The 24,163-nt window shown below is 34.1% G+C and overlaps 1 protein-coding gene across 2 annotated transcripts; it reads left to right on the top strand.

Moving 5' to 3' along the window:
• Window positions 1-12,000: 12,000 nt before the first annotated feature.
• Window positions 12,001-23,321, top strand: LOC110672261 (calcineurin-binding protein 1). 2 transcript variants are annotated; one of them, XM_021834992.2, is made up of 19 exons: window positions 12,001-12,120; window positions 12,221-12,295; window positions 12,406-12,525; window positions 12,620-12,660; window positions 13,128-13,339; window positions 13,527-15,418; window positions 16,105-16,320; window positions 16,428-17,087; window positions 17,191-17,426; window positions 17,544-17,754; window positions 17,895-18,050; window positions 18,588-18,745; window positions 18,825-19,017; window positions 19,269-19,663; window positions 20,091-20,271; window positions 20,688-20,908; window positions 21,476-22,139; window positions 22,506-22,602; window positions 22,875-23,321. In XM_021834992.2, the coding sequence occupies exons 1-19, from the start codon at window positions 12,118-12,120 to the stop codon at window positions 23,114-23,116; spliced, it is 5,973 nt and encodes a 1,990-aa protein (XP_021690684.2). In that variant the 5' UTR covers window positions 12,001-12,117; the 3' UTR covers window positions 23,117-23,321. The 2 variants fall into 2 exon arrangements, with proteins under 2 accessions (XP_021690684.2, XP_021690685.2); XM_021834993.2 differs by having other exon boundaries at window positions 22,506-22,584.
• The last annotated feature ends 842 nt before the right edge of the window (window positions 23,322-24,163 follow it).

Below are 24,163 nucleotides of genomic sequence, written 5' to 3' on the forward strand. Positions count from 1 at the left end.
CCCTCCCTGTAACAATTTCGTACATTCTACTATTCCGGTGATCGGTGTCGGTCCGGACAGCTAGAACGTTCGGAAAAACATTTAAACTAAAATGAGGAACCATAATTAACTCAAATATTAATAAGAAAAATTTAGTAAAAATTTTAGAAATAAAATACAACCAAGTTAAATGAGCCGGTGCCCTAGCGATGGGTAACCTAGTGAGAAATTGCGGTTCTCGTAACTAGAAGCCCTAGACCCGGGGGAAAAATTATAAAATAATTATTGGAACTCCAGAGAAGGGTTATTGAGGTTCTTATGGCATTAGAATGCCAAGGAAATGCTTAGAAAAATTTTTCAATCGGTACAGACAATTTTGGCCCGTTAAGTCAAACGGAGGGCATTTTGATCATTTCGCCTTCAGAGGTGATTTTTGACCAACTTGTCCAATTAAGTACATAAATTATATGACATAAAATATGAATTAATGTTGATGAAAAATCAATTTGAAGTTAGTAGAAAAGAAAAGAAAAAAAAATTATTAAATAGGAATTTATGACATCACATGATGTCATTAGTGTGCCTTCACCCAATTACATGGTGACACATGGCATAAACTAAGTTAAAAGAGCCCAAATGGGCTGGAAAACAAAGAGAAAATTCCAGCAACCATTTTCTTCCCAAACCAACGGGAATATTAGAGAAAGAGAAAGGGAAAGAGAAGAGAAACCTCCATGGGAGCTTAGGAAAGCTTGAGATAACCCATTAAACCTCCTTGAAACTCATCTTGGTCTTCACAAAAAATTATTTCTACACTTTGGGAAAGCTAAATACAACAAAAGGAAGAAGAAAGGAGGAGCTTTGATAAGTTTGAAATTCATTCCATAAGAGGTTAGTGACCTAAACCTTTGAATCTCACTTTAATTTCAAGTTTAAGAACTATATAGGTGAGCAAATGACCAAGAAATTTGATGAAAGACATTGGTATGCTAACCCTAAATTTTGGCAGCCATGGTTAGGGTAATATGGTGATAATTTTTGGGGAGCTAACATGCAAGTATGGCTGCCCTTAAAGTGTAACTTATAAGTGAATTGATAAATGCAATGATAATGCATGGTTTTGAATTGTTGAGTTAGGGTTTGGGTTGAAGCATGAGACTTGATCTTGTGATGATGGAAGTGGGTTTTAATGGTCAATTAGTGACCATTTGGTTTGGTTTGAATTAAAAATGAAGTGAATTGGGTTGTGGGATTTGAGGTGGATATGGCTGCCTTGTGTGACCTGCAGGTGTGGCTGTGAGTCCAGCCTGTTTGGACAGTCATAACTTGACTTGTAGAGGTTCAATTGGTGTTTGGCCAATTTTACATAAAACTAGACACATAATGGCACAACTTTGGTGAAGAAACCATGCCCATAAGACCAAACCAAGTATACTAAAAACTTGCCCCAATCTGGGTGTCCTGCAACCAGTTTCTGCAGAATGACCAAATGAACAGTGATTGTTCATTTGGCCATAACTCAGTGTAGAATGGCCCAATTGACCTGAAATTTTACCAGCAACAAGCTAAGATATAGACCAACAACTTTCATGAAGAAACCCACCCCAAATTATGACCAGAACCTATCCAACAAGGCAGTTGCAGTCACTGTTCACTGCACTGTAGATATGGTCAGTCCAGAAAAATTCCAATCCGGCCAGTTGTGGTTTTTGGACCATAACTTGAGCTACAAAACTCCAAATGGAGTGATTCAAAAAAAGAAATTCAACTAGACAAAATAAGGAACAACTTTCATGTTTATCATTTTCCCAAATTCCCACTGCAACAGCAACTAATGGAACAGTAAAGATTGGGTATGAAAACTGAAAATTCTGCTCCATTAATTTTAAGCTTAGAAATGGTATTGTTAACCAATACCAACAAATTTTGAATGCAAAATGTGGTATGTTGGGAGTGTTAAAACCAATGTACCTATTTTCTATGCAAAAGTCAATATTTTTGTTGACTAATGAAGGGAATAGTAACACCAAAACTTGAAATTCAAAAATTGTAAAATTCAAAAGTATCAAATGCCCTAGTATACCTAACAAGATTGGTTTGGATAGTTTGGCATGCCAATAGGGTTCAGTTAGCAGTACTGCACATGGCATTATGCCATTTTGTGATTTCATGGCTTTTAGCCATTCTAACATTGTGTTGATATTTGGCCTTGTGCCTATTGTTATTACAGCTTATTAGTTATTCTGTTGCACACCAGGAGATGCATATGTGACCGATTGTGTGACGGCCCGAGGTACTAGATACCCAGTGCCAGTTTACCCGTTTATCCAGTCCAATCGTCCAGTATAGGTTACTTGGGCAACCAAAAATGAAATTGGATAAATTTAATGAAATAATGAATATAACAAGTACAAAATAAGTAAGACTACAAATACTCATCGAAAATTTATTTGCAATAAGACACCGATACATTCACTGCATATTTACTTCCTGTTATTTCTTTTTATTTTATTATTGGCACCACTAAGCATTATTGCTTAGCGCGTTGCTTTTGCCACGCGTAGGTTCTGGAGATACTGACCGAGAGCCCAGTAGACCACAGGCTCTGCTTAGTGTCCGTGTCACCTCACCATCTTCAGTGCATTGGTAGGACACTAGGTTTCATTTTGGTATTTTGTAACTAACTTTTATTTTCTTTTGTGTAATTGAAACTTATGTAATGTATTTTGATGTTCATGTAAATAATGGAAATTGTGTTTGTGAATGGAAAAGTGAATATTTATTTATGACTTTTACATGATTATTACATTGAGATTTTGATATTGGAGTTTGAGAATGATTGAATATGATTATTGGAAGTGTTTTTCACTGGTTCCGAAGAACAGTTTTCTCCATTTTTAGCTGGTACTCTGCCGGATTTTCTATAAAATTTTCAGAACCTCAAATAAATTATAATTTCAATAAATGACTTAAATGAATTATATTTCATAAATTATATTCAAAACTATGATAAAAGTAAATTAAGGAAGCATAAAAATGATTGAGATAAAGTAGAGTGTTCCGGTACACCGTGTGACATATCTTACTCGGATATACTGTAGACGGGTAAGGGGTGTCACAGTGCTTGCATCTAAGCTTGGGGTGGCACATTTCCTGCCATTTGTTAGAAAAACGCAGCCATCTACTGTGCAAACTGAGTAGGAAACTGCGGTACTAGAGTAGGAGCTGGAGTGGCTGACCCACTCACGTTCTGGAGTGCTGGGGCTTCCCCTTGAACCTCAGCCTCAACAGATTGTTCCACGGAATGATCTCCTTCTTCCATTCCGTTTCCCAAAAAGTTCTACCTCCTAAGATCAAACACAAGGAGGTTGACCTCCGTTAGTGCATATTCATGATGTAATTATGTCATATGTATCAATTAAAGATACTTGAGCAGTTGTACTTATCCAAAAAATATTCATACACACAGTCAAAATTTATTGAAAAATCATGCTCTGATATCATTAAAACATGTCACACCTTACCCCCTTTGTAAAGCATGACATGATCCCGTAAAATACTTAATAAACTACCGAACTCTACCTACCAATAACTCATTAAGTATCCTACAAGGGATTTTAAAACTATTTTCTTACATTTTGGAAGTGGTAAGCATTTTGGTAGGAATTAAAATCATTTATTCAAAGTTTCAAAACTACTTAAAATTTTTGTCTCATTTTATTTTTTTGCAAATTTTATAAAAATTTCGGCAGAGTGACGTCTGTATTTTGAGAAAATAGTCCTTCAATTACCTGAGAAAAATACTTCCAATAAATTTTTCCACAACTCCCAACCTCCAAAAAATCTCAATTCAACTCAAAATTCTCAGATCAAACCATTTCAAAATAATTCCATCAATATTGCATTCAATAAAGCTAATTTACATTCACAAGTTTAATTTACAGATATAAAATCCAAAAATAATATTATTATAATTTATTATACAACTGCTCAACTTTACATTGATACATAAAACATTACAATATTTACATCAATTAACTACAAGGGTATAAATAAATACCCGTATAAAAGATCAATGGAAGCTTTTCCGGTTCAGCAGCTCACTTTGCTACTTTTTCATTGCTCCTATCTGTGACAGCAAAATAAGCTATTGCTGAGTATAAAAATACTCAGTGGTGCACAATAAAAATTTGAAATACAGTACATAAAACATTCATTGATAAATCACAATTTAAATATTACATAAATCATTAAAACTCATTATAGCACAATTTTGGTCAAACAATTTAATAAACATAGTGTTGCCAGTTCATACACAACTTAAGCAATGACACAAAATTTCCGATCAATGCCGTATTGTACACCACGACAAAGCGATCTACAACCCCACTAATCGAAATCAATGAGGGAGGTGGCTAGCTAGCTAATGAGTACTCATTCGATCTACAACCTCAACTGGTAAACTAGAGAGGGAGGAAAAATAATTGATCTCACCCCATAAATGGAGGAAGAATAATAATGCACTGTCATGCTAAGTGTGAATCAAAAATCAATTTCAAATATTTTATTCAAATAATTCATAAGAAATCTGACAAATTTCCAAACTCATAGTTTCATTCACAAAGTGGTAACACAATTCATGAGTAACACCAAATTTTCATAAATCATACTAAATCAATTTTTCAATGACAAAATGCTCAAATAAGGTTTATTGTGCACAAACCTGACATGAGTCGCCTCTAGGCCTTGACTCATTCTCTCAGGCCTTCCGGGTCTTTTTCAGCTGAAACACAAAATTTACAGTGTCTCAGTATCTTTACTTCATAACAATTCTAATAACTAATTCCAATATGTTTAAACTTACATTCTTGCAAATTTTCATGTTGAGGTTACTATTCATGGTACTATTCAAGTCAAAATATTAACTTTTTTATACTTAAAAGGTATGGGAAATCCAACTATCCTCACATACTACATTTTGGTCACCAATTTTGTTAGTTTTGGTTGTTTTCTCAAAACTTAGGTCTTTTAAGCAAAATTGCAAATTTTCAATTTTGGTGTCTTAGGTTGCACTGTTCCATTGGTCATTTTGCTATTAGAATTAGGCTAAGTTTTCTCCATAGAAATTGTTCCTTAATGTCTTAACTTTATTTTCCTTTTTGAATCACTCCATTTGGAGTTTCGTAGCTCAAGTTATAGCCATTTGAATCATGGCTGCCGGATTGGCCTAACCCAGATTTCTAGGCACCAAAACTGGTTCTGGCAGTAAAAAGTCACCAATTTTGGGTGGCTAAATAACTTGGTTAAGGGCATAATTTAGGTCTGTGTTCTTCATGAAAGTTTTAGGTCTACATCTCAGCTTTCCACTAGTAAAAGTTCAGGTCATTAGACCTGCCTAGCCCAAGTTATTGCCAAATGAACAAACACTGTTCATTTGGTCATTTTTGTACAAGTCAGATTGCCTAAGTCCGAATTTGGTCAATTTGTTCACTAGGTTTTGGTCACTTTTTGGGCATGATTCCTAAATGAAAATTGTGTCATTTTGTGTCTAGTTTCATTCCCAATTGGCCTCACACCAATTGGGATTGTAAATTTTCAGTTTTGATCCCTGAAAGGGACATTGGTCATGCTGCCTGCATACTGCCCATAACCAGTCATTATTTCCATTTGGTTCTAATACTTCTAACATACACCAATTGGTCACAAATGACCATTTTTCACCTCAAATAAGGTCAAACACACCATTTGACCACTTCTCCAATTTTTGTCTTCCAAACCCTAGGTGCCAAACCCTAATTCCCAATTTGTTACATTCAACTACTACAATGCATACCAACATCACTTTCATACTCATACCAACTTGCCTGAACTTTGAATTTAATCAAATTCATGCACACACACATCAAAACCCTAGCTGGCCGAAATTAAGGTTTGGTCCCTCGCAATTGTTTTTATTTCATTTCTTTAATTTCTAAGTTACTTTAAGTAACTAAGCATGCATTTAACTAGAAATTAAAAGTTTAGCTTACTAACCTCATTTTGAATTTTCACCTCTTCAAGACTTCTTCCTTTCTTCTTCCTTTTGTTGTCAAGTTCTCTATCAAAGCTTGAATTCAAGATTTAATGATGGAAGTTTAAATTTCTATGGTGGGATTTAGGGTTTGATCAAGCTCAAAATGAGCTTCCATGGAGTTTGGTGAGGGAGAGGGAGAGAGAGACGGCAAAGTGGAAGAGATGAAGACTTTCGCAATTTTTTTTAATAAATTAATCCCTTATGGAATACCACAATTATCCAATTTTATTTATTTTTTTTATTAGTGTTTATTACATCATGCATGATGTCATGCATGATGTCACCAATTTTTACTTTTCTTTTTTTTATTTATTTTTTCATTAGTTCTTTAATTTAATTTCTAATTCTAAAATTTTTTTTTCTCCGATTTTATTTGACAGTTAAGTCAGGAATCAGCTCTCGGGGTCAATTGACCAAATTGTCCCTCGTTGGTTCGACCCGGTTTGCAAATAATTCAATATTTCTTCCGGATCCCTAACCTAATTATTTGACCGGTTTAACAGTTCTTTTTCGTGATTTTCTCTTTTCCACTGTGTTCGCAATAGTCCTAAGGACCGCAGCGTCACATTTTACAGTTTGAAATTTGAGGTCCTTCCCGAGAAGGTCACCCATCGCTGTGACTCTCGGCTCGTTTAACTTCTTATATTATGTTTTTCTTATTTATACTTAACTAATTGGCAATTACTAATTATTTATGTTCAGGGCTTAGCTAGTTGTCTTAAATGTGGTTCTAATCCTCTTAATTGTCCGAACCGACACCGGTCACCAGAATAGTGAAATATACCAGGCGATACAAACAGGGGTGTTACTAGAACGGGTTTTCAGAAAGCTACAGTGTGTAGAAGAGCTGAAGTTCAAGTACTCTATTTCCCTATTGCAAAGGGATGCATATGAATGGTAAAAGACCATCCCCCACAGCCTAGTTGAGCCATCTATGTTGACCTGGTTAGACTTTTTGAGGGCAGTTGGGACATACACTTGCCTTTGATTGAGTTTGCTTACAACAACAGCTACTAATCAAGCATTGGGATGCCTCCATATAAAGCTTTGTATAGCACAAAATGCAGAACTCCCCTGTGTTGGGATGAAGTAAGTGAAAGAAAGATAATTGGGCCAGAAATTATTCAGCAGACTGAGGAGAAGATCAGGATGATTAGAGATCGACTCAAGGCTGCATCAAACTGTCAAAAGTCCTATATTGATTTGAAAAGAAGGGATATTGAATACATAGTGGGTGAGAAAGTATTCCTCAAGGTTTTTCCTTGGAAGAAAATTATGAGGTTCGGCAGAAAGGGGAAACTGAGTCCTCGTTTCATCGGGCCATATGAGGTTCTGGAAAGAGTGGGTCCTTTGGCGTATCAGTTGGCACTACCTCCAGAGTTGGAGAAGATACATAATGTCTTCCATGTGTCCATGTTGAAGAGGTATCGATCAGACCCATCTCATGTACTACCAGTAGAAGAAATTGAAGTGAATCCAGACCTCACATATGAAGAAGAACTCATAGAGATTCTGGCTTATGAGGTGAAGCAGCTACGGAATAAGCAGATACCGTTAGTGAAAGTGCTGTGGAACCATCATTCGGGCCAGAAGGCTACTTGGGAACGAGAGGAGGACATGAGGAGACAACACCCACAGCTGTTCAGAGATTGATACCAGGTAAAATTTCAAGACAAAATTTATTTTAAGGGGGAAAGAATTGTAACACCCCTGTTTGTATAACCTGGTATATTTCACTATTCTAATGACCGGTGTCGGTCCGGACAATTAAGAGGATTAGAACCACATTTAAGACAACTAGCTAAGCCCTAAAAACAAATAATTAGTAATTGCTAATTAGTTAAGTATAAATAAGAAAAACAGAACATAAGAAGTTAAACGAGCCGAGAGTCACAGTGATGAGTGACCTTCTCGGGAAGGACAGTGAGGTCGATTTAAACTCAAATTTTGAACTGTAAAATGTGACGCTGTGGTCCTTAGGACTATTGCTAACACAGTGGAAAAGAGAAAATCACAAAAAAGAACTATTAAGCTGGTCAAATAATTAGGTCAGAGATCCAGAAGAAATATTAAATTATTTGTAAACAGGGTCGAACCAGTGAGGGACAATTTGGTCAATTGACTCTGAGAGCTGATTCCTGACTTAACTGTCAAATAAAATCGGAGAAAAGAAAATTTCAGAATCGGGAATTAAATTAAAGAACTAATGGAAAAATAAATAGAAAAAAAAAAAGAAAAAGGAAAAGTGGAAATTGGTGACATCATGCATGACATCATACATGATGTAATAAACACTAATAAAAAAAATAAATAAAATTGGATAATTGTGGTCTTCCATAAGGGATTAATTGATAAAAGAAAAAAGAATTTTGCAAAAGTCTTCATCTCTTTCACTTTGCCATCTCTCTCTCCCTCTCCCTCACCAAACTCCATGCAAGCTCATTTTGAGCTTTATCAAACCCTAAATCCCACCATAGAAATTTAAACTTCCATCATTAAATCTTGAATTCAAGCTTTGATAGAGAACTTGACAACAAAAAGAAGAAGAAAGGAAGAAGTCTTGAAGAGGTGAAAATTCAAAGTGAGGCTAGTAAGCTAAACTTTTAATTTCTAGTTAAATACATGCTTAGTTACTTAAAGTAACTTAGAAATTAAAAAAAATGAAATAAAAACAATTGTGAGGGACCACACCTTAATTTCGGCCAGCTAGAATTTTGATGTGTGTATGCATGAATTTGATTGAATTCAAAGTGCAGGCAAGTTGGTATGAGTATGGAAGTGATGTTGGTATGCATTGTAGTAGTTGAATGTAACAAATTGGGAATTAGGGTTTGGCACCTAGGGTTTGGAAGACAAAAATTAGAGAAGTGGTCAAATGGTGTGTTTGACCTTGTTTGAGGTGAAAAATGGTCAATTGTGACCAATTGGTGTATGTTGGAAGTATTAGAACCAAATGGAAATTCGGACTGGTTATGGACAGTATGCAGGCAGCATGACCAAGGTCCCTTTCAGGGATCAAAACTGAAAATTTATAAGCCCAATTAGTGTGAGGCAAATTGGAAATGAAACTAGACACAAAATGACACAATTTTCATTTAGGAATCATACCCAAAAAGTGACCAAAACCTAGTGAACAAATTGACCAAATCCAGACTTAGGCAATCTGACCTGTATAAAAAAGACCAAATAAACAGTGTTTGTTCATTTGGCCATAACTTGGGCTAGGCAGGTCTAAATGACCTAAAATTTTACCAGTGGAAAGCTGAGATGTAGACCTAAAACTTTCATGAAGAATACAAACCCAATTATGCCCTTAACTAAGTCATTTAGCCACCCAAAATTGGTGACTTAAAAACAACCAAAACCAGTTTTGGTGCCCAGAAATCTGGATTAGGCTAATCCGGCAGCCATGATTCAAATGGCTATAACTTGAGCTAAGAAATTCCAAATTGAGTGATTCAAAAAGGAAAATAAAGTTAAGACATTAAGGAACAATTTCTATGAAGAAAACTTAGCCCAATTCTAACAGCAAAGTGACCAATGGAACAGTGCAACCTAAGACACCAAAACTGAAAATTTGTCATTTTGCTTAAAAGACCTAAGTTTTGAGAAAACAACCAAAACCAACAAAATTGCTGACCAAAATGTGGTATGTGAGGATAGTTGGAGTTTCCATACCTTTTAAGTATAAGAAAGTCAATATTTTGACTTAAATAGTATCTTGAATAGTAACCTCAACATGAAAATTTGCAAGAATGCAAGTTTAAACATATTGGAATTAGTTATTGGAATTGTTATGAAGTAAAGATATTGAGACACTATAAATTTTGTGTTTCAGCTGAAAAAGAGCCAGAAGGTCTGAGAGACTGAGTCAAGACCTAGAGGCGACTCAATTCAGGTTTGTGCACAATATACCTTATTTGAGCATTTTGTCATTGAAAAATTGATTTAGTATGATTTATGAAAATTTGCTGTTACTCATGAATTGTGTTGCCACTTTGTGAATGAAACTATGAGTTTGAAAATTTATCGGATTTCTCATGAATTATTTGAATAAAATGTTTGAAATTGATTTTTTATTCACAATTAGCATGACAGTGCCTTATTATTCCTCCTCCATTTATGGGATGAGCTCGATTATTTTTCCTCCCTCTCTGGTTTACCAGTTGAGGTTGTAGATCGGATGAGTACTCATTAGCTAGCTAGCCACCTTCCTCATTGATTTCGATTAGTGGGGTTGTAGATCGCTTTGTCGTGGTGTACAACACAACATTGATCGAAAATTTTATGTCATAGCTTAAGTTGTGTATGAACTGGCAATACTATGTTTATTAAATTGTTTGACCAAAATTATGATATAATGAGTTTTGATGATTTGTGTAATATTTAAATTGTGATTTATCAATGAATGTTTTATGTATTATATTTCAAAATTTTATTGTGCACCACTGAGTATTTTTATACTCAGCGATAACTTATTTTGCTATCGCAGATAGGAGCAATGAAAAAGCAGCAAAGTGAGCTGCTGAACCGGAAAAGCTTCCGTTGATCTTTTGTACAGGTATTTATTTATACCCTTGTAGTTAATTGATGTAAATATTATAATGTTTTATGTATCAATGTAAAGTTGAGCAGTTGTATAATAAATTATAATAATATTATTTTTGGATTTTATATCTGTAAATTAAACTTGTGAATGTAAATTAGCTTTTATTGAATGCAATGTTGATGGAATTATTTTGAAATGGTTTGATCTAAGAATTTTGAGTTGAATTGAGATTATTTGGAGGTTGGGAGTTGTAGAAAAATTTATTGGAAATATTTTTCTCAGATATTTGAAGAACTGTTTTCTCAAAATACAGTCGGCACTCTACCGAAATTTTTATAAAATTTGCGAAAAAATAAAGTGGGACAAAAAATTTAAGTAGTTTTGAAACTTCGAATAAATTATTTTAATTCCTACCAAAATGCTTACCACTTCCAAAATGTAAGAAAATGGTTTTAAAATCCATTGTACGATACTTAATGAGTTATCGGTAGGTGAAGTTCGCTAGTTCATTAGGTATTTTACGGGATCATGTCATACCTTACAGAGGGGTAAGGTATGACAATTTAAGTAATTAAATCTATTATGTGATAAATTTGAATGAAAGTATTATATAAATTTTATTACAATTTTATATTAAATATTTTCAATTATAACTTAAAAAAAATTAAAATTTCATTTATTTTTGAAATTTCCCAATCCCTTGAAGGGAGTGAAAAACTCTCAACCTAAAAGCTTTATTTATTTTGTGAAAAATAATTTATATATAAAAAATATTTTATATAGAATTTATGTTTTAAGAAAATGTTATTTTGTGAAAAATAATTTATATATATAAAATATTTTATATAGAAATTATGTTTTAAGAAAATGTTTTTTTCGTAAAAATATTTTTTATTTTTTGAATGTAATATTAAATTAATAATAAGTATTCATCTTATATATGTATAAATATTTTTATATTTTAATAAAATCATCAAAATTTAATAAATGATAAAGAAAAAAATCTTTTTTTAAATGATTTAATTTTTTATTTAATTAAAAAAATTTTTATTAGCTCATTTTTTAAAAATATTTTTTAATATTTATCATATTTAAAAGAATATAAAAAATATATTATATAAAAATATTTTTATAAAATAAATAAAAATTTATTTTTTTATTTATTTATTTTAAAATTATTCGATTATTATTCATGGTTTCATTGTATAGGATAGCCTATCAGTTATCATCAGGCCACCTCACCCTTTCGGTTAAAAAAATTCCAACACGTCCTTTTCCCCACCCAACCCATACTTAAAACCAACTAGTATTTTAAAGATGATAAAAAAATAAAAATAAAAATAAAAAAAAAGGAGAGAGAGAAGAATAAACGTCGTCGTTATATATATATATATATATATATATATATATATATATATATATATATAGCACCGGTGAGAAAAGAACCCGCCTGAAATCTGAACCTTAACGACACAGAAATTGAAGAATCCAGACCCTAATTCGGGAGTTTGAGAGAATGGTAAGGATGATTTCAGGTTTATTGTTTGGTGTGATTGAACGACTGATTCTTACTGAAAATTGAAACTGATTTATTTTTTTCTTTTTTCTTGTGTTTTCAGTTTGCAATTGCAGCTATTAACGATACTGATTCTGGAGAGCAATGGGAACCCTTAGCTCCCACCAAAGAAGCCCAGGCAAGATTTTTCTTCTTCTTCTTTCTGTATTGTTAACAATGAGAGCCTGCCAATCCTGTAGTGTATCAACTGCAGATATATAATGTTAGTTTTGTATATGGTAATTTCAGGAATTTCATCTTACGCAAACTTACCACGAAGGGCTTCTCAAGTTGCAAGCCAAAGAGTATGATAAGGCACGCCAATTATTAGAATCTGTGCTAAAGGATCCTTTGATGTCAAATGCTCAGGTATCTTCTTTTTTAAATGCTGCGTGTGGATGTCTCGTTACTGCTCATTGATAAAGTTTGCTGATTTAATTCTCTTTTTTCTGTGTTATTTTAGGTGGATAGTAATGCAAGCGATGGCCATCTGCAGCAGCTTAGGTCTGCATTTGTAGTTTTCCCATTTCTTTACTCCCTAAATATGTATTTCAATTGTTACTGCCACTAACAATATTCTTAATTTTCTTTATTTTGTGCCAACTCTATGGGGTTTTTAATGCTTATCCCTTTTTGTGGTTTTGCTTTTCATTAGCTTTTCAATTTTATTTTTCTTTTTTTTGAATGCAAAATAATTTAATTGTATATTCAATATGATTTGTTGGATGTGGACGATTTTGATATACGTCTATTTTTTTTTTAAATGAGTCTTTTATATGCAAAATCATTTAAATGCAATGCTCTTGTTTAGATTGAATAAGTTTTTCTTTATCTTCAACTTGATTCTACCCACCAGTAAGTGTGTCAAATGAACACAAATGATTAGTTAAGGAACATAGGGACTTCATATCTAGATCCTCATACTAAGATTTTTAGTCAATTTTACATATTCTTTATCTTTTTTGGGGCAGATTTCTGGCACTGAAAAACCTTGCCACCGTTTTCCTTCAACAAGGTTCAGCTCACTATGAGAATGCTCTTCACTGTTATCTTCAAGCTGTAGAGATTGATACCAAAGATTCAGTTATCTGGAATCAGCTGGGAACATTGTCATGCTCAATGGGTTTGCTGAGTATTTCCCGTTGGGCTTTTGAGCAAGGGCTTCTTTGCAGCCCCAATAATTGTAAGCTTTTATTTATCTAATTCAAGTACAAACACTAATACATTCAACTACTTAGTTGTTGCTTATTTCTATAGTTTTTCTATTTGTGCCAAACCTTTTTTCGCTTTATATGATATTGCCTCGTCTAGAAGCTTTATCTCTTTTTATGATAGACTAATTTTATTTTCTCGCTATTTAATGCATGTAGGGAATTGCATGGAGAAACTTTTGGAAGTTCTTATTGCCATTGGTGATGAGGTTGCCTGTCTCTCTGTCGCAGAGTTGATTTTGAGGCACTGGCCTTCACATTCTCGTGCTTTGCATGTCAAAAATACCATTGAAGAGTCTGAGCTAGTTCCATTTGCTCCAAGAGGTATAGATAAGCTGGAACCTAAACATGTGCGGCTCAAATTCCTTGACAAGAGAAAAGCAACAGATGAAAATATTGGTGAGGGCAAGGGCATTTCCTGTAAAAAGTTGAACAAGAATATAGAATTTTGCCTTCCTGAGGCTTCATGGGCTGCTCTTGCTGATGCCTTTCTGGAAATTTTACTTCCATTAAATGGTGGTGGTTCTGGGATGAGGGCTGAAAAAGACTACAGATCTGGGGATGTTAGGTTAAATATACGTTTACCTTCTCGTTTGGATATTATTATGGGATTTAATGAAAGTAAAGGGCTGAATCCCATATCTAGCGAAAGCCTGCCTGTGGGTGATTGTAACTTTGAAAGAGCCAATCTTGTTAAAGAAAGAGAAGCAAATGCTTTTGAAGAACACCCTCATGAGAGGCGGAGCACTCGCCTAGAAAGGCTTAGGAGTCGTAAACCAGGAAAAGAGGAATTGGATTTTGCTGCCAGTAAGGATCTGGCCAAGGTTGTACTTCAATTACTAGAACCTTTTATTATTTGCAGACTTGGAAGTAAAGATTCTGATCAAGAATCTAGTCATTCTGTTTCATGTCCTGATCAGCCCACTTTGGACACAGAATATAAGGATGTTTCTGCATTTGTAGAAGAAACTTCAAAAAATTGTGGTGCGTATCATATGTGCCACTTGCTTTTGGAACATGTTGCAAATAGAGGTTTTGCATATCTAGATGCATTTGTCAAATTTCTGGAATTGGAGAGGCTGTCAAGGCATTGGGGGCAGGATAGGACCCCTGAATGTAGTCTTTTTCTTGCTGAACTGTATCATGAACTAGGATCTTTGCCTTCAAATGCTCTGAAGTTGCCGGAGTTCATGTCAGAGGCATCATATCATCTTTGCAAAATAATTGAATCAGTTGCTTTGGATTATCCTTTTCACTCAAACCATATGTCTGGTAATGATAGTTGCACTTTTGTGAAGAGCTTTCAAGATAATAACAGAATATTTGCCAAAGACCCTAGTTTCCAGGATTCATTTTTTCATAGTTTCTTAGTGAATGATAAAAATTCCTTTTGGGTTCGATACTTCTGGTTGAGTGGAAAATTGTCTATCTATGATGGAAACAAGGCAAAAGCTCTTGAAGAATTCTGTATTTCTTTGTCACTTTTGGTGAAGAAAGAAAAAATGAATGATTCTCCTTGTTCAGTTCACCTTCCGCACCTGAAGATCAATAAAGAGTTAACTGTAAGCAGGGTCCTTCATGAAATTAATTTATTAAAGGTTGATTTCTTGCTTGAGAAGACTGTGGGCGAGATGATTGATAAAGAAATGTATATCGACTGCATAAACTTGCTTGCTCCACTTCTATTTTCTACAGAACATGGTCACCTTGATGTCCTGCAGTCACATGCTTCAGATAGGGAAAGTGAAGGACTTGCACGCATTGAATTATCAGCAATAGAATTATTAATTCAAGCATGTGAAAAGGCAAAGACAATGGACATTGAGGTACATTTGAATTGCCACAGGCGAAAGTTGCAAATACTGATGCTAGCAGCTGGTATCGATGAATATGAAACTCTTCGTCAAAAGTATGGGTTAAATGCACTTTCTGCCAATGATATCATCTCGAAAGAAGATCCTGGCAATCATGGGTTGGACTTAGTGATGGAGGAGGTGAAAGCAATTTCACATTGTGTCTCACAATTGAAGATGGATTCATCTCTTAATTCTGTGAGTCCTTGTATATTTTTAAGAAATTAACATTCTTTACGTCCACATTTTAGGTCAAAGATAAAATTTCTGTTTCATCAGTTCATTATAAAATTTATAAAGTGCAGATAGTTTGTATCATAATTTGTCTATAATCGGGTGAAGTAGAGTCAATACAATGCACCATTGAACTAATTGACTCAAAGCTCACACTCAGTTGAGCTTTATTTTTTATGCTCAAACATGTTTCAATATAGTACTTGAGTTGCTTGAGTTTAGTATGACTCAACTTGATTACTGCAAATAAATTCAATTCAAGTTTTTAACTGACCTGGAATTAACTTTCAAATAAACTCAAGTAAATTTCTTGGTATTGTTTAATGTGATGTACAATATATATTTAATCTAAAAAGTAGGGTTACAAGCTACATGAGTTATGTATTGTAATATTCAAGCTAGAATTGACTCGTTACATGAGTTATTTGAGTTCAAGTTCAACTTAACTACTGTCGAATTCAAGAAGTTTGCAAGTCAAGTTCAATTAGCCCACAAGTAACTTAGCTCATTTACTCCTAACTATGATGTCAATGAAGCTCATGATCTAATAGTTTTATTGGTTACAATATTACTTCTTTTCAATTCTTGCTCTTAACATAACTTCAAATACCACATTAGCAATAAAGGATATGAATATTTTATGCTTGCAGAATGGTGTAGTCATTCCAATGGGCAGCATCAGTGATATTCAAACTTTGCTTCTGGCAGTCATGTGCCATGTTGCAATAAACTGCCTCTGTAAGAGATCTTCTGCACCAGTGATTGCTGATGAAACTGATCAAAAGCAAGGATTCTGCTTTGTTGATGCTGGTATTGCCTTCTGCAAACTTCAACATCTCATCCCTACTGTCCCTGTCAAAACCCAAGTGAGTATTACTTTCTTCTATCGAGTTACTGAATTTTGGATATGATCTGGTCATAGATCATTTTCTTTTTCTTATGGATTTCTAACAATTTCTGATTTCTGATCTAGGTTGCATTAATTGTGGCAATCCATGACTTGCTTGCTGAGTATGGACTATGCTGTGTGGGTGAGAGGGGCAAAGGGGAGGAAGGAACATTTCTTAGATTTGCAATAAAGCACCTCTTAGCCCTGGACATGAAGCTCAAGTCCAATTTAAACTCATCAAGCAGAGAATCAACTCAGCATGATAAAAATCTTTCCCCTCGTTCTCAAAGCAAAACATGTAAAAAGGAATTAAAATCTGATATGCTGGATGTGGAGATGGGAGGGACTGAAATTAATGAATCAAGTGCTGTAGAGAATGATGCTTTTGGAGGAATGACTTCTGAAAGCATTCCATCTCTTTTAGGCCCAGAGAAAGACAATGCAGGTGTAGGATGTGAAATGCAAGGCAGTGATGTGGGCAAGAACAAATTAGAAAATACCACTGAACAATTTAGTGAATCTAGAAATGAACTTACTGAAGATGAAGGGGAGGAACTTGAGTTAATAATTGATGGTGCTTTGGATCAATGCTTTTTCTGCTTATATGGTCTCAATCTTAGATCTGATTCGTCCTATGAGGATGACCTAGCCATGCACAAAAATACTAGTCGTGGAGATTATCAGACCAAGGAACAATGTGCTGATGTTTTTCAATATATACTGCCGTATGCAAAGGCTTCTTCTGTAAGTGCTCTCCGTCTGTCTCTCCTCCTCTGTGTTTGTTTGTGTGTTTGTCTGTGTGTGAATTTCTGCTTCCTTTGACTTGGCCATGCATGTTACATCTCAGAGAACTGGATTGGTAAAAGTTCGTAGAGTGTTAAGAGCCATTCGTAAACACTTTCCACAACCACCTGAAGAGGTTTTGATTGGAAATGCAATCGATAAGTTCTTAGATGATCTTAATTTATGTGAAGACAAACTCTCAGAGGAAGCAGGATCCGAAGGGTATCTTGAGACCATAACAAAGATAATATTTCCTGATGTGGAAACTGTCAAACAGCATAAGTCAATGATGGTTGGAAGGTATTTTGTTTATTGTATATATAAGCTATTTTTTTTTCTTTCAATTGGTGTTTGAGATTGTTGATTTCTAAATTCTTTAGGAATGAGCTCACAGTATGAATAATTTACTTGTTGCAGCTCTGAGCCATATTTGGATGTATATTGCAACTTATATTATTTTCTAGCTCTGTCGGAGGAAATGAGTGCAACTGATAAGTGGCCAGGCTTTGTACTTACCAAGGAAGGTGAAGAGTTTGTACAGCAAAATGCAAATCTCTTCAAATATGATCTTCTGTACAACCCTTTACGGTTTGAGAGTTGGCAACGGCTTGCAAATATATATGATGAGGTAAGATTTATTCTGCCTGTCATTAAAACTGTCAGTGCTATAGAAACTAAGATATCCTCACTTTGCTGAGGTTTACAAATTTTTTCTTACCATGCTTTGACTTCATCAGAATTCTTTTTCCTTTGGTTTCGTTGAAACAGGAGGTAGATTTGTTGTTGAATGATGGAAGTAAGCACATAAATGTTGCAGGATGGAGAAAGAATGCTACTTTGCCTCAGAGAGTTGAGACGAGTCGAAGAAGGAGCAGGCGCTGTCTGTTAGTGAGTTTGGCTTTGGCAAAGACATCACCTCAACAGGTTCATCTTTTTTTTTTTTTTTTTTTGGTGTGACACGTGGATCTGATTTATTTGTCGTTTTCGGACTGATATGATATCCTTAGGGACATCTGGGGTATATCTTAAATCTCATCCCATGAACTTACTTCTGGTAAAGGTGGCTTGCTGGAAATGAGGGGTCAAACAGGACAAGTTCCTACTGAGAGTTTTCATTATATCATCCGAGGATGACTAGATGGATTTAGTAACTGTATAAATTATTTGAGATGTTTGTTTTAGGCTAAAACCATCCTGAGGCCCCTTTACTTATCAGGTTTTGTCTATTAAGCCCGTGTTCATATTTTGTTGCATTAACCTTCTTGGATTTCAATTTTCATTAACATCGTGTGCTTTTTTAATAGATAATATAGATTTAATAGAAACAACATTAGGTTTTCTTTCCTCCTTGGAACGAATGTGGTTATGGAGGAGTGCCAGTTGGGTTATTTGGTTTCAGCTTTCAGCGGTTTTATTTGTATAATAATTTTATAACAAATGCGAAATTCTCTGTGGCTATAGTGTGAGATACACGAGTTACTGGCATTGGTATACTATGACAGCCTTCAGAATGTGGTACCATTTTATGATCAGCGGTCTGTTGTGCCTGCAAAGGATGCAGCATGGATAGCATATTGCGAGAACTCACTGAAGCATTTTAAAAAAGCTTCCTTGCATAAGTATGCTTGCTGTTCTTAATTGATATTCTTCTTCTATGCTTAACAGATGACAAATAAATGTTACTAATTTCTGTTACAGGCAGGATTGGTCACATGCATTCTATATGGGAAAACTCTGTGAGAAGCTTGGATACTCATATGAGACATCATTATCATATTATGATAAGGCTATTGCTTTGAATCCATCGGCTGTGGATCCTGTCTATAGGATGCATGCTTCACGCCTAAAGTTACTTTGCTTCTATGGAAAACAGAATCTGGAACTTTTAAAGGTTTCTTTCCCTCCCTGCTCTAAGCACAAACAAACGAAAGAAAACGAAAAAGAACAAGAATCTCTTCCTAATTGCTAACTTTTGTTTATTAGTTTGAACTTCCTTTACAGCTCGTGTTATGTTTTTGGAGTGATGAGTTTGTGACCCCCTTAGTAGCCTTTCGTTTTGATAATTTATCATCTTGAGTCACAAATTTACAGTAATTGATATCTTTATTTATGTTATGATGTTTATAGTTTTGTTTGTCCTAGGTACTATCCGGATTTTCCTTTGATCTATCGATAAAGGAAGCTGCTATGAATGTCCTAGGTAAACTGGCAGCTGAAATGCCGCATTTACCCGATGATGCGAAGGACAGAAGCACTCAAGAAGCTTCCCTGGAGAGAAAGCATGAGGAATCTATTCACATGGAAGAAGTGTGGAATATGCTTTACAATGATTGCATTTCTGCTTTAGAAATTTGTGTTGAAGGGGATCTCAAACATTTTCATAAGGCCAGATATATGCTTGCTCAAGGACTATATAGAAGGGGTCTGAAGGGTAATTTGGAGAGGGCAAAGGATGAACTTTCTTTTTGTTTTAAATCATCCCGCTCATCCTTCACTATAAATATGTGGGAGATTGATAGTATGGTTAAAAAAGGGAGGTATGACTAATTCCTGTTGATGCCTATTACTAATCCTCACAATCTTTTGATGGACTGTCACATGGCAGAGAATATGGCCTTACTAGTATCCTAAGAGAACATATATATATATATATATATATATATATATATATATATATATATATATATATATGCACATTCAAAAATAACATGAAAAATATGCAAAATCATCAAAGAAAGATGAATGTCATTTCTGAGGGTGGTTTTAAAATCTGAATGTCTTTTGAACTCCTAACCTTACAGCATGGATGTAACTGATGACATTGTTGAAATGTTCCAAGTGCATCTTATAACAGGAGTCATTTTATTGCTCTGCTGTGTTGGAAGTTCTCCTTGTTAACATTTCTCGGTCACTTACCTTGCTTCCTTTTAAGTAATTTTTAACTTTTTCTTGTATATATGTCAGGCGGAAAACATCAAATTTCACTGGAAACAGAAAGCTCCTTGAAGTTAACTTACCAGAAAGTTCTCGAAAATTTATTACTTGCATTCGAAAGTATTTGTTGTTCTATTTGAAATTATTGGAGGAAACTGGAGACATTGGTACCCTGGATCGTGCTTTTATATCTCTTCGGGCAGACAAAAGGGTAAAATCTCAAAACTTTCAGACATCAAACATTGTTTATAATTACTTGCCAAGAGCCTACTTCATTTTAATCAGTACAAAAGCATGAGAAAATTTTTTAATTTATTCTGAATCTGTTTCCACGGTCATTTCCCAGCAAGTTGTTCATGCTTCAGTTGATCTAAATGAGTGGATTTGGGCTTGCTCTCATATAGTAATGAATTGCTTTCCACTGTTTAGTCTTTGTTTTTCGCCTTCACTTTTCTGGGTGTTGGGCAGTTGGAAAAGGAGTTCTTACTGATGGGTAGGACATTTGTTTGTTGCAAAGAAGGATATTTTATGCTGACTCAATATAACTAGGCATTATTAATGTCGATTTCTCTATGCTCATCCAACTTTCTGGTATACAGCTAGGATCTAACTTCAATTTGAATCCAGTTTTCATTGTGCATTGAAGATCTTGTACCAGTAGCCCTGGGGAGGTTCATCAAGGCCCTTGTATCATCCATGCATCAAGCTGGCTCTGGTGCCTTGAGCAGCTCTGAGCATCAATTGGAGAAGATGTTCACATTATTCATGGAACAGGGAAACTTATGGCCAGAAATATTCACCTTGCCTGAGATCAGAAGCCCAGAAATATCAGAAGGAAGCTTATATGCGTAAATTCCATTCAACCTTAGTATTATGCTTTGGCTCAAAATTAGGACCTCAATTGAAATCCCCTTCGCCCAAACCACTTGAGTGGCCGAGTTGTCAAATATAACATGCTTATGAGTTAAAAGAAAAAACAAAAAAAAGGGAGTTACCTATGAAAATTTTATGCTTATGAGTTATCTATGAAAATTTTATTTCCACTTATGCAATTACTTGTGAAAGTATCTTATTCTGAATTACGTAATTTTGGCATTATATACTTTTTTCAACTGGTTCGAATTGCCCAACCTCCTCTATTCTAAATTTCCTTCTTCGCTAAGTTTTCTAAAACTTTATGTTGAAGTTTTCTCTTTATGATCGACTTCCCAGCTAGTTCATAATTCCTTTATCCAATTCTTAAAATTTTTTCTTTTGTTTAGCTTCTAATGTAGAGTCCTGAAATACCATTTCGATGATTCATACAAAGATTTAAAAATCATTCCTGGGTTTGCATATATGTTGAACATTTTATGTATCACCTGTTTTATACTCCTACAGTTGTTTATTTTCACACAATTTTCTACTTGTTGCAGCTATCTCCACAGATATATTGCATCACTGGAGAGAAATGGCAAGCTTGAGACACTTGAAGCAATAAATGAGAAGATTCGGAAGCGTTTTAAGAATCCCAAGTTGTCAAATAGTAACTGTGCAAAAGTTTGCAGGCATGCTTCTGTTGCTTGGTGTCGTTCTCTTGTAATTAGTTTAGCATTGATCACTCCATTACGACCTGGAACTCCAATAGAGATGCAGACCCTTAACCCATCAGATAGCATTCTGGAAACTAGTCATTTGCTTTGTGTTGATCTGCAAACAAATGAGTTTTGGAGTTCAGCATTTGAGGATTCTACCCTTTTTGAAAATCTTGAAACAAAATGGAATCCAGTGTTGGATAAAATTAAGAACATCATTATAGAAAGAGCTTCAGATGAAAATTTTGAGATAGCCAATTCCTTGCTTAGAAGCTCTTATAATTTCTTCCGTGAGAGTTCCTGTGTAATGCTTCCATCTGGTCTCAACCTTTATTTGGTTCCAACTCGGCTACCAATGGAAACACAACTTCAGCCTGTCTTAAATGCGGTTGAAATTCTAGATCTGAGCATTCCAAGGAAGCTCCTGTTATGGGCTTACACTCTATTGCATGGCCGTTATGCAAGCATCTCTATGGTTCTGAAACATTGTGAAGAAAATATCAAGGTAACTTAAATATAAAGTGAAGTATTCTCTGGCATGCAAAAACAATTATAATTGCTTTCTTGAAAAACAAACAATAGCTGTGGACAGCTTTCTTGAGAAACAAAGAATAGCTGTTGGATCATGACTTCTTTTTTTAACCCCTTTTTTTATATGTCCCTTGACCAATTGAAGGCCCATTGATAGTGCAGAAATATACTGTTCATTCTCTAAGTTTTCCAGTAGGCATTTTTGCATGAAAACACGAGGAACAACTAACTTGCTTGTTTTTCTTGTAAAGAAGAAGGAAACCATTTATCTGCTTATCCTTTATTGACTGAAAATTGAAGTTTGATTGTTGTATCATGTTATTGTGATTGTGTTTTACAGTCGAAGATGAAAAAGGGAGCTGCACCCTCATCCACATCATTAAATACTATCTTGCCTACTACCACCGCAGTTCATACAGGTTATTTTTGCCATACAGGTTATTTTTGCCATCCTGTAAAATTATTAATTTTCTTGTCTGATTTTAGAATCATTCAGAATTGGTTCTATCAAGCTTTAGTATTTCCTAAGAATCATTCAGAATTGGTTTTATCCGGTTTTAATATTTCCCAATTGTGCATTCACCTTTCTTATTGAGACATTCTTGGGTTTCTAGTCATCGCTGCAATGTTTTCCTCAGCTAGATGTGAACCTACACAGTAAATTTTCATGCTTGCACATATTGATGGCTGTATTTTCATGTGGTTGTAGGTGGTGTGAAAGATGGTGCAAATCATGGTGGCGGCATTGAACCAGGGACCGTTTTGGTTACTGGTCCAATGACATCTGTCCCATTGTCCGAGAATGAGAAAACACAATGCGTGAATCCATCACCACCTTCTGGTGAGAACCAAAAGAGCTTATTAGCTACTTCTCAGCTAAATCCTATTAATACCACCCTTGTTGAAAGGAATTCCACAGTGCATGGAGGTGAGGATCAATATAGGGGCTAACTTCGTTTTTGGCTAAAAATTGAACAAATTTGTTGTAGAAGATGTCTTTTAGGTGTCAGTGTTTGTAAAAGGAAAGGTAATTGTATGAACCAATTAGATACATAATTGAATTTGTATGTAACAAGTTTTGTAAATAGGCAGAGAACGATTCAAGCTATAAATTTTCTCCTATTTAGTTATTATATATGATTGGATCATTGATAAATTGTTGTTAATTTATTTTGTTATGTAGGACAATTTATTAAAAATTAAGGTTTGTTTATTTCGTGGAAAATTAACTTACATATGGAAAATGTTTTTCATGAAAAATATTTTCTAAAATAATATTTTTTATAAAAATATTTCTCGTTATTTGATTACAATGTTAAATTAATGTTGTGTTTGTATATATATGTATAATTATTTTCATATTTTTTTTTATTTCACATAAAATATTTTCCTGTAAAATATTTTTTACATCTTTTAACATTTGGGACACTCAGAAAAATGAGTTAACAGAAAATATTTTTTGTCAAGGGAAAATTATGTCATTTTTAAAGAAAAAGAAAAAGTTATTTTTTATTTTATAAATTTTAATAATTTTATTGAGATGTGAAAATTATATATATAATATAAATACATACCATTAATTTAACATTACAATCAAATAATTAAAAATATATTTTTTATATATAAATTATTTTTCTCAAAATAAACGGTCTTAATAAAATTATTAAAATTTAAAAAATAAAAATTAATTTAATTTTTTTTACTAAAAACATATTTTTTATTAACTCTTTTTTTTAATTATTTTAAATGTTAAAAAATATATTATTGATAAAACAAGTACTGTCTGCATACAAGAAGATTATAACAATGAGATATCTAAAAGGGGGAAAAGCAATAAAATTTGATATATTCTACTCTTAAAAAAATTGAAATATTATTAATGAGTTTACGGGAATTATTTTCAAGACTGTAACATCTTTAAGTTGGAACTTCAATTTGAGTCAAATGTAAAGTATATAAATAAATAATTCAAATAAAAATCAAATTGAATTATAGATT

The sequence above is a fragment of the Hevea brasiliensis genome, chromosome 4, assembly GCF_030052815.1.
Source record: "Hevea brasiliensis isolate MT/VB/25A 57/8 chromosome 4, ASM3005281v1, whole genome shotgun sequence".
Taxonomy (NCBI): Eukaryota; Viridiplantae; Streptophyta; class Magnoliopsida; order Malpighiales; family Euphorbiaceae; genus Hevea; species Hevea brasiliensis.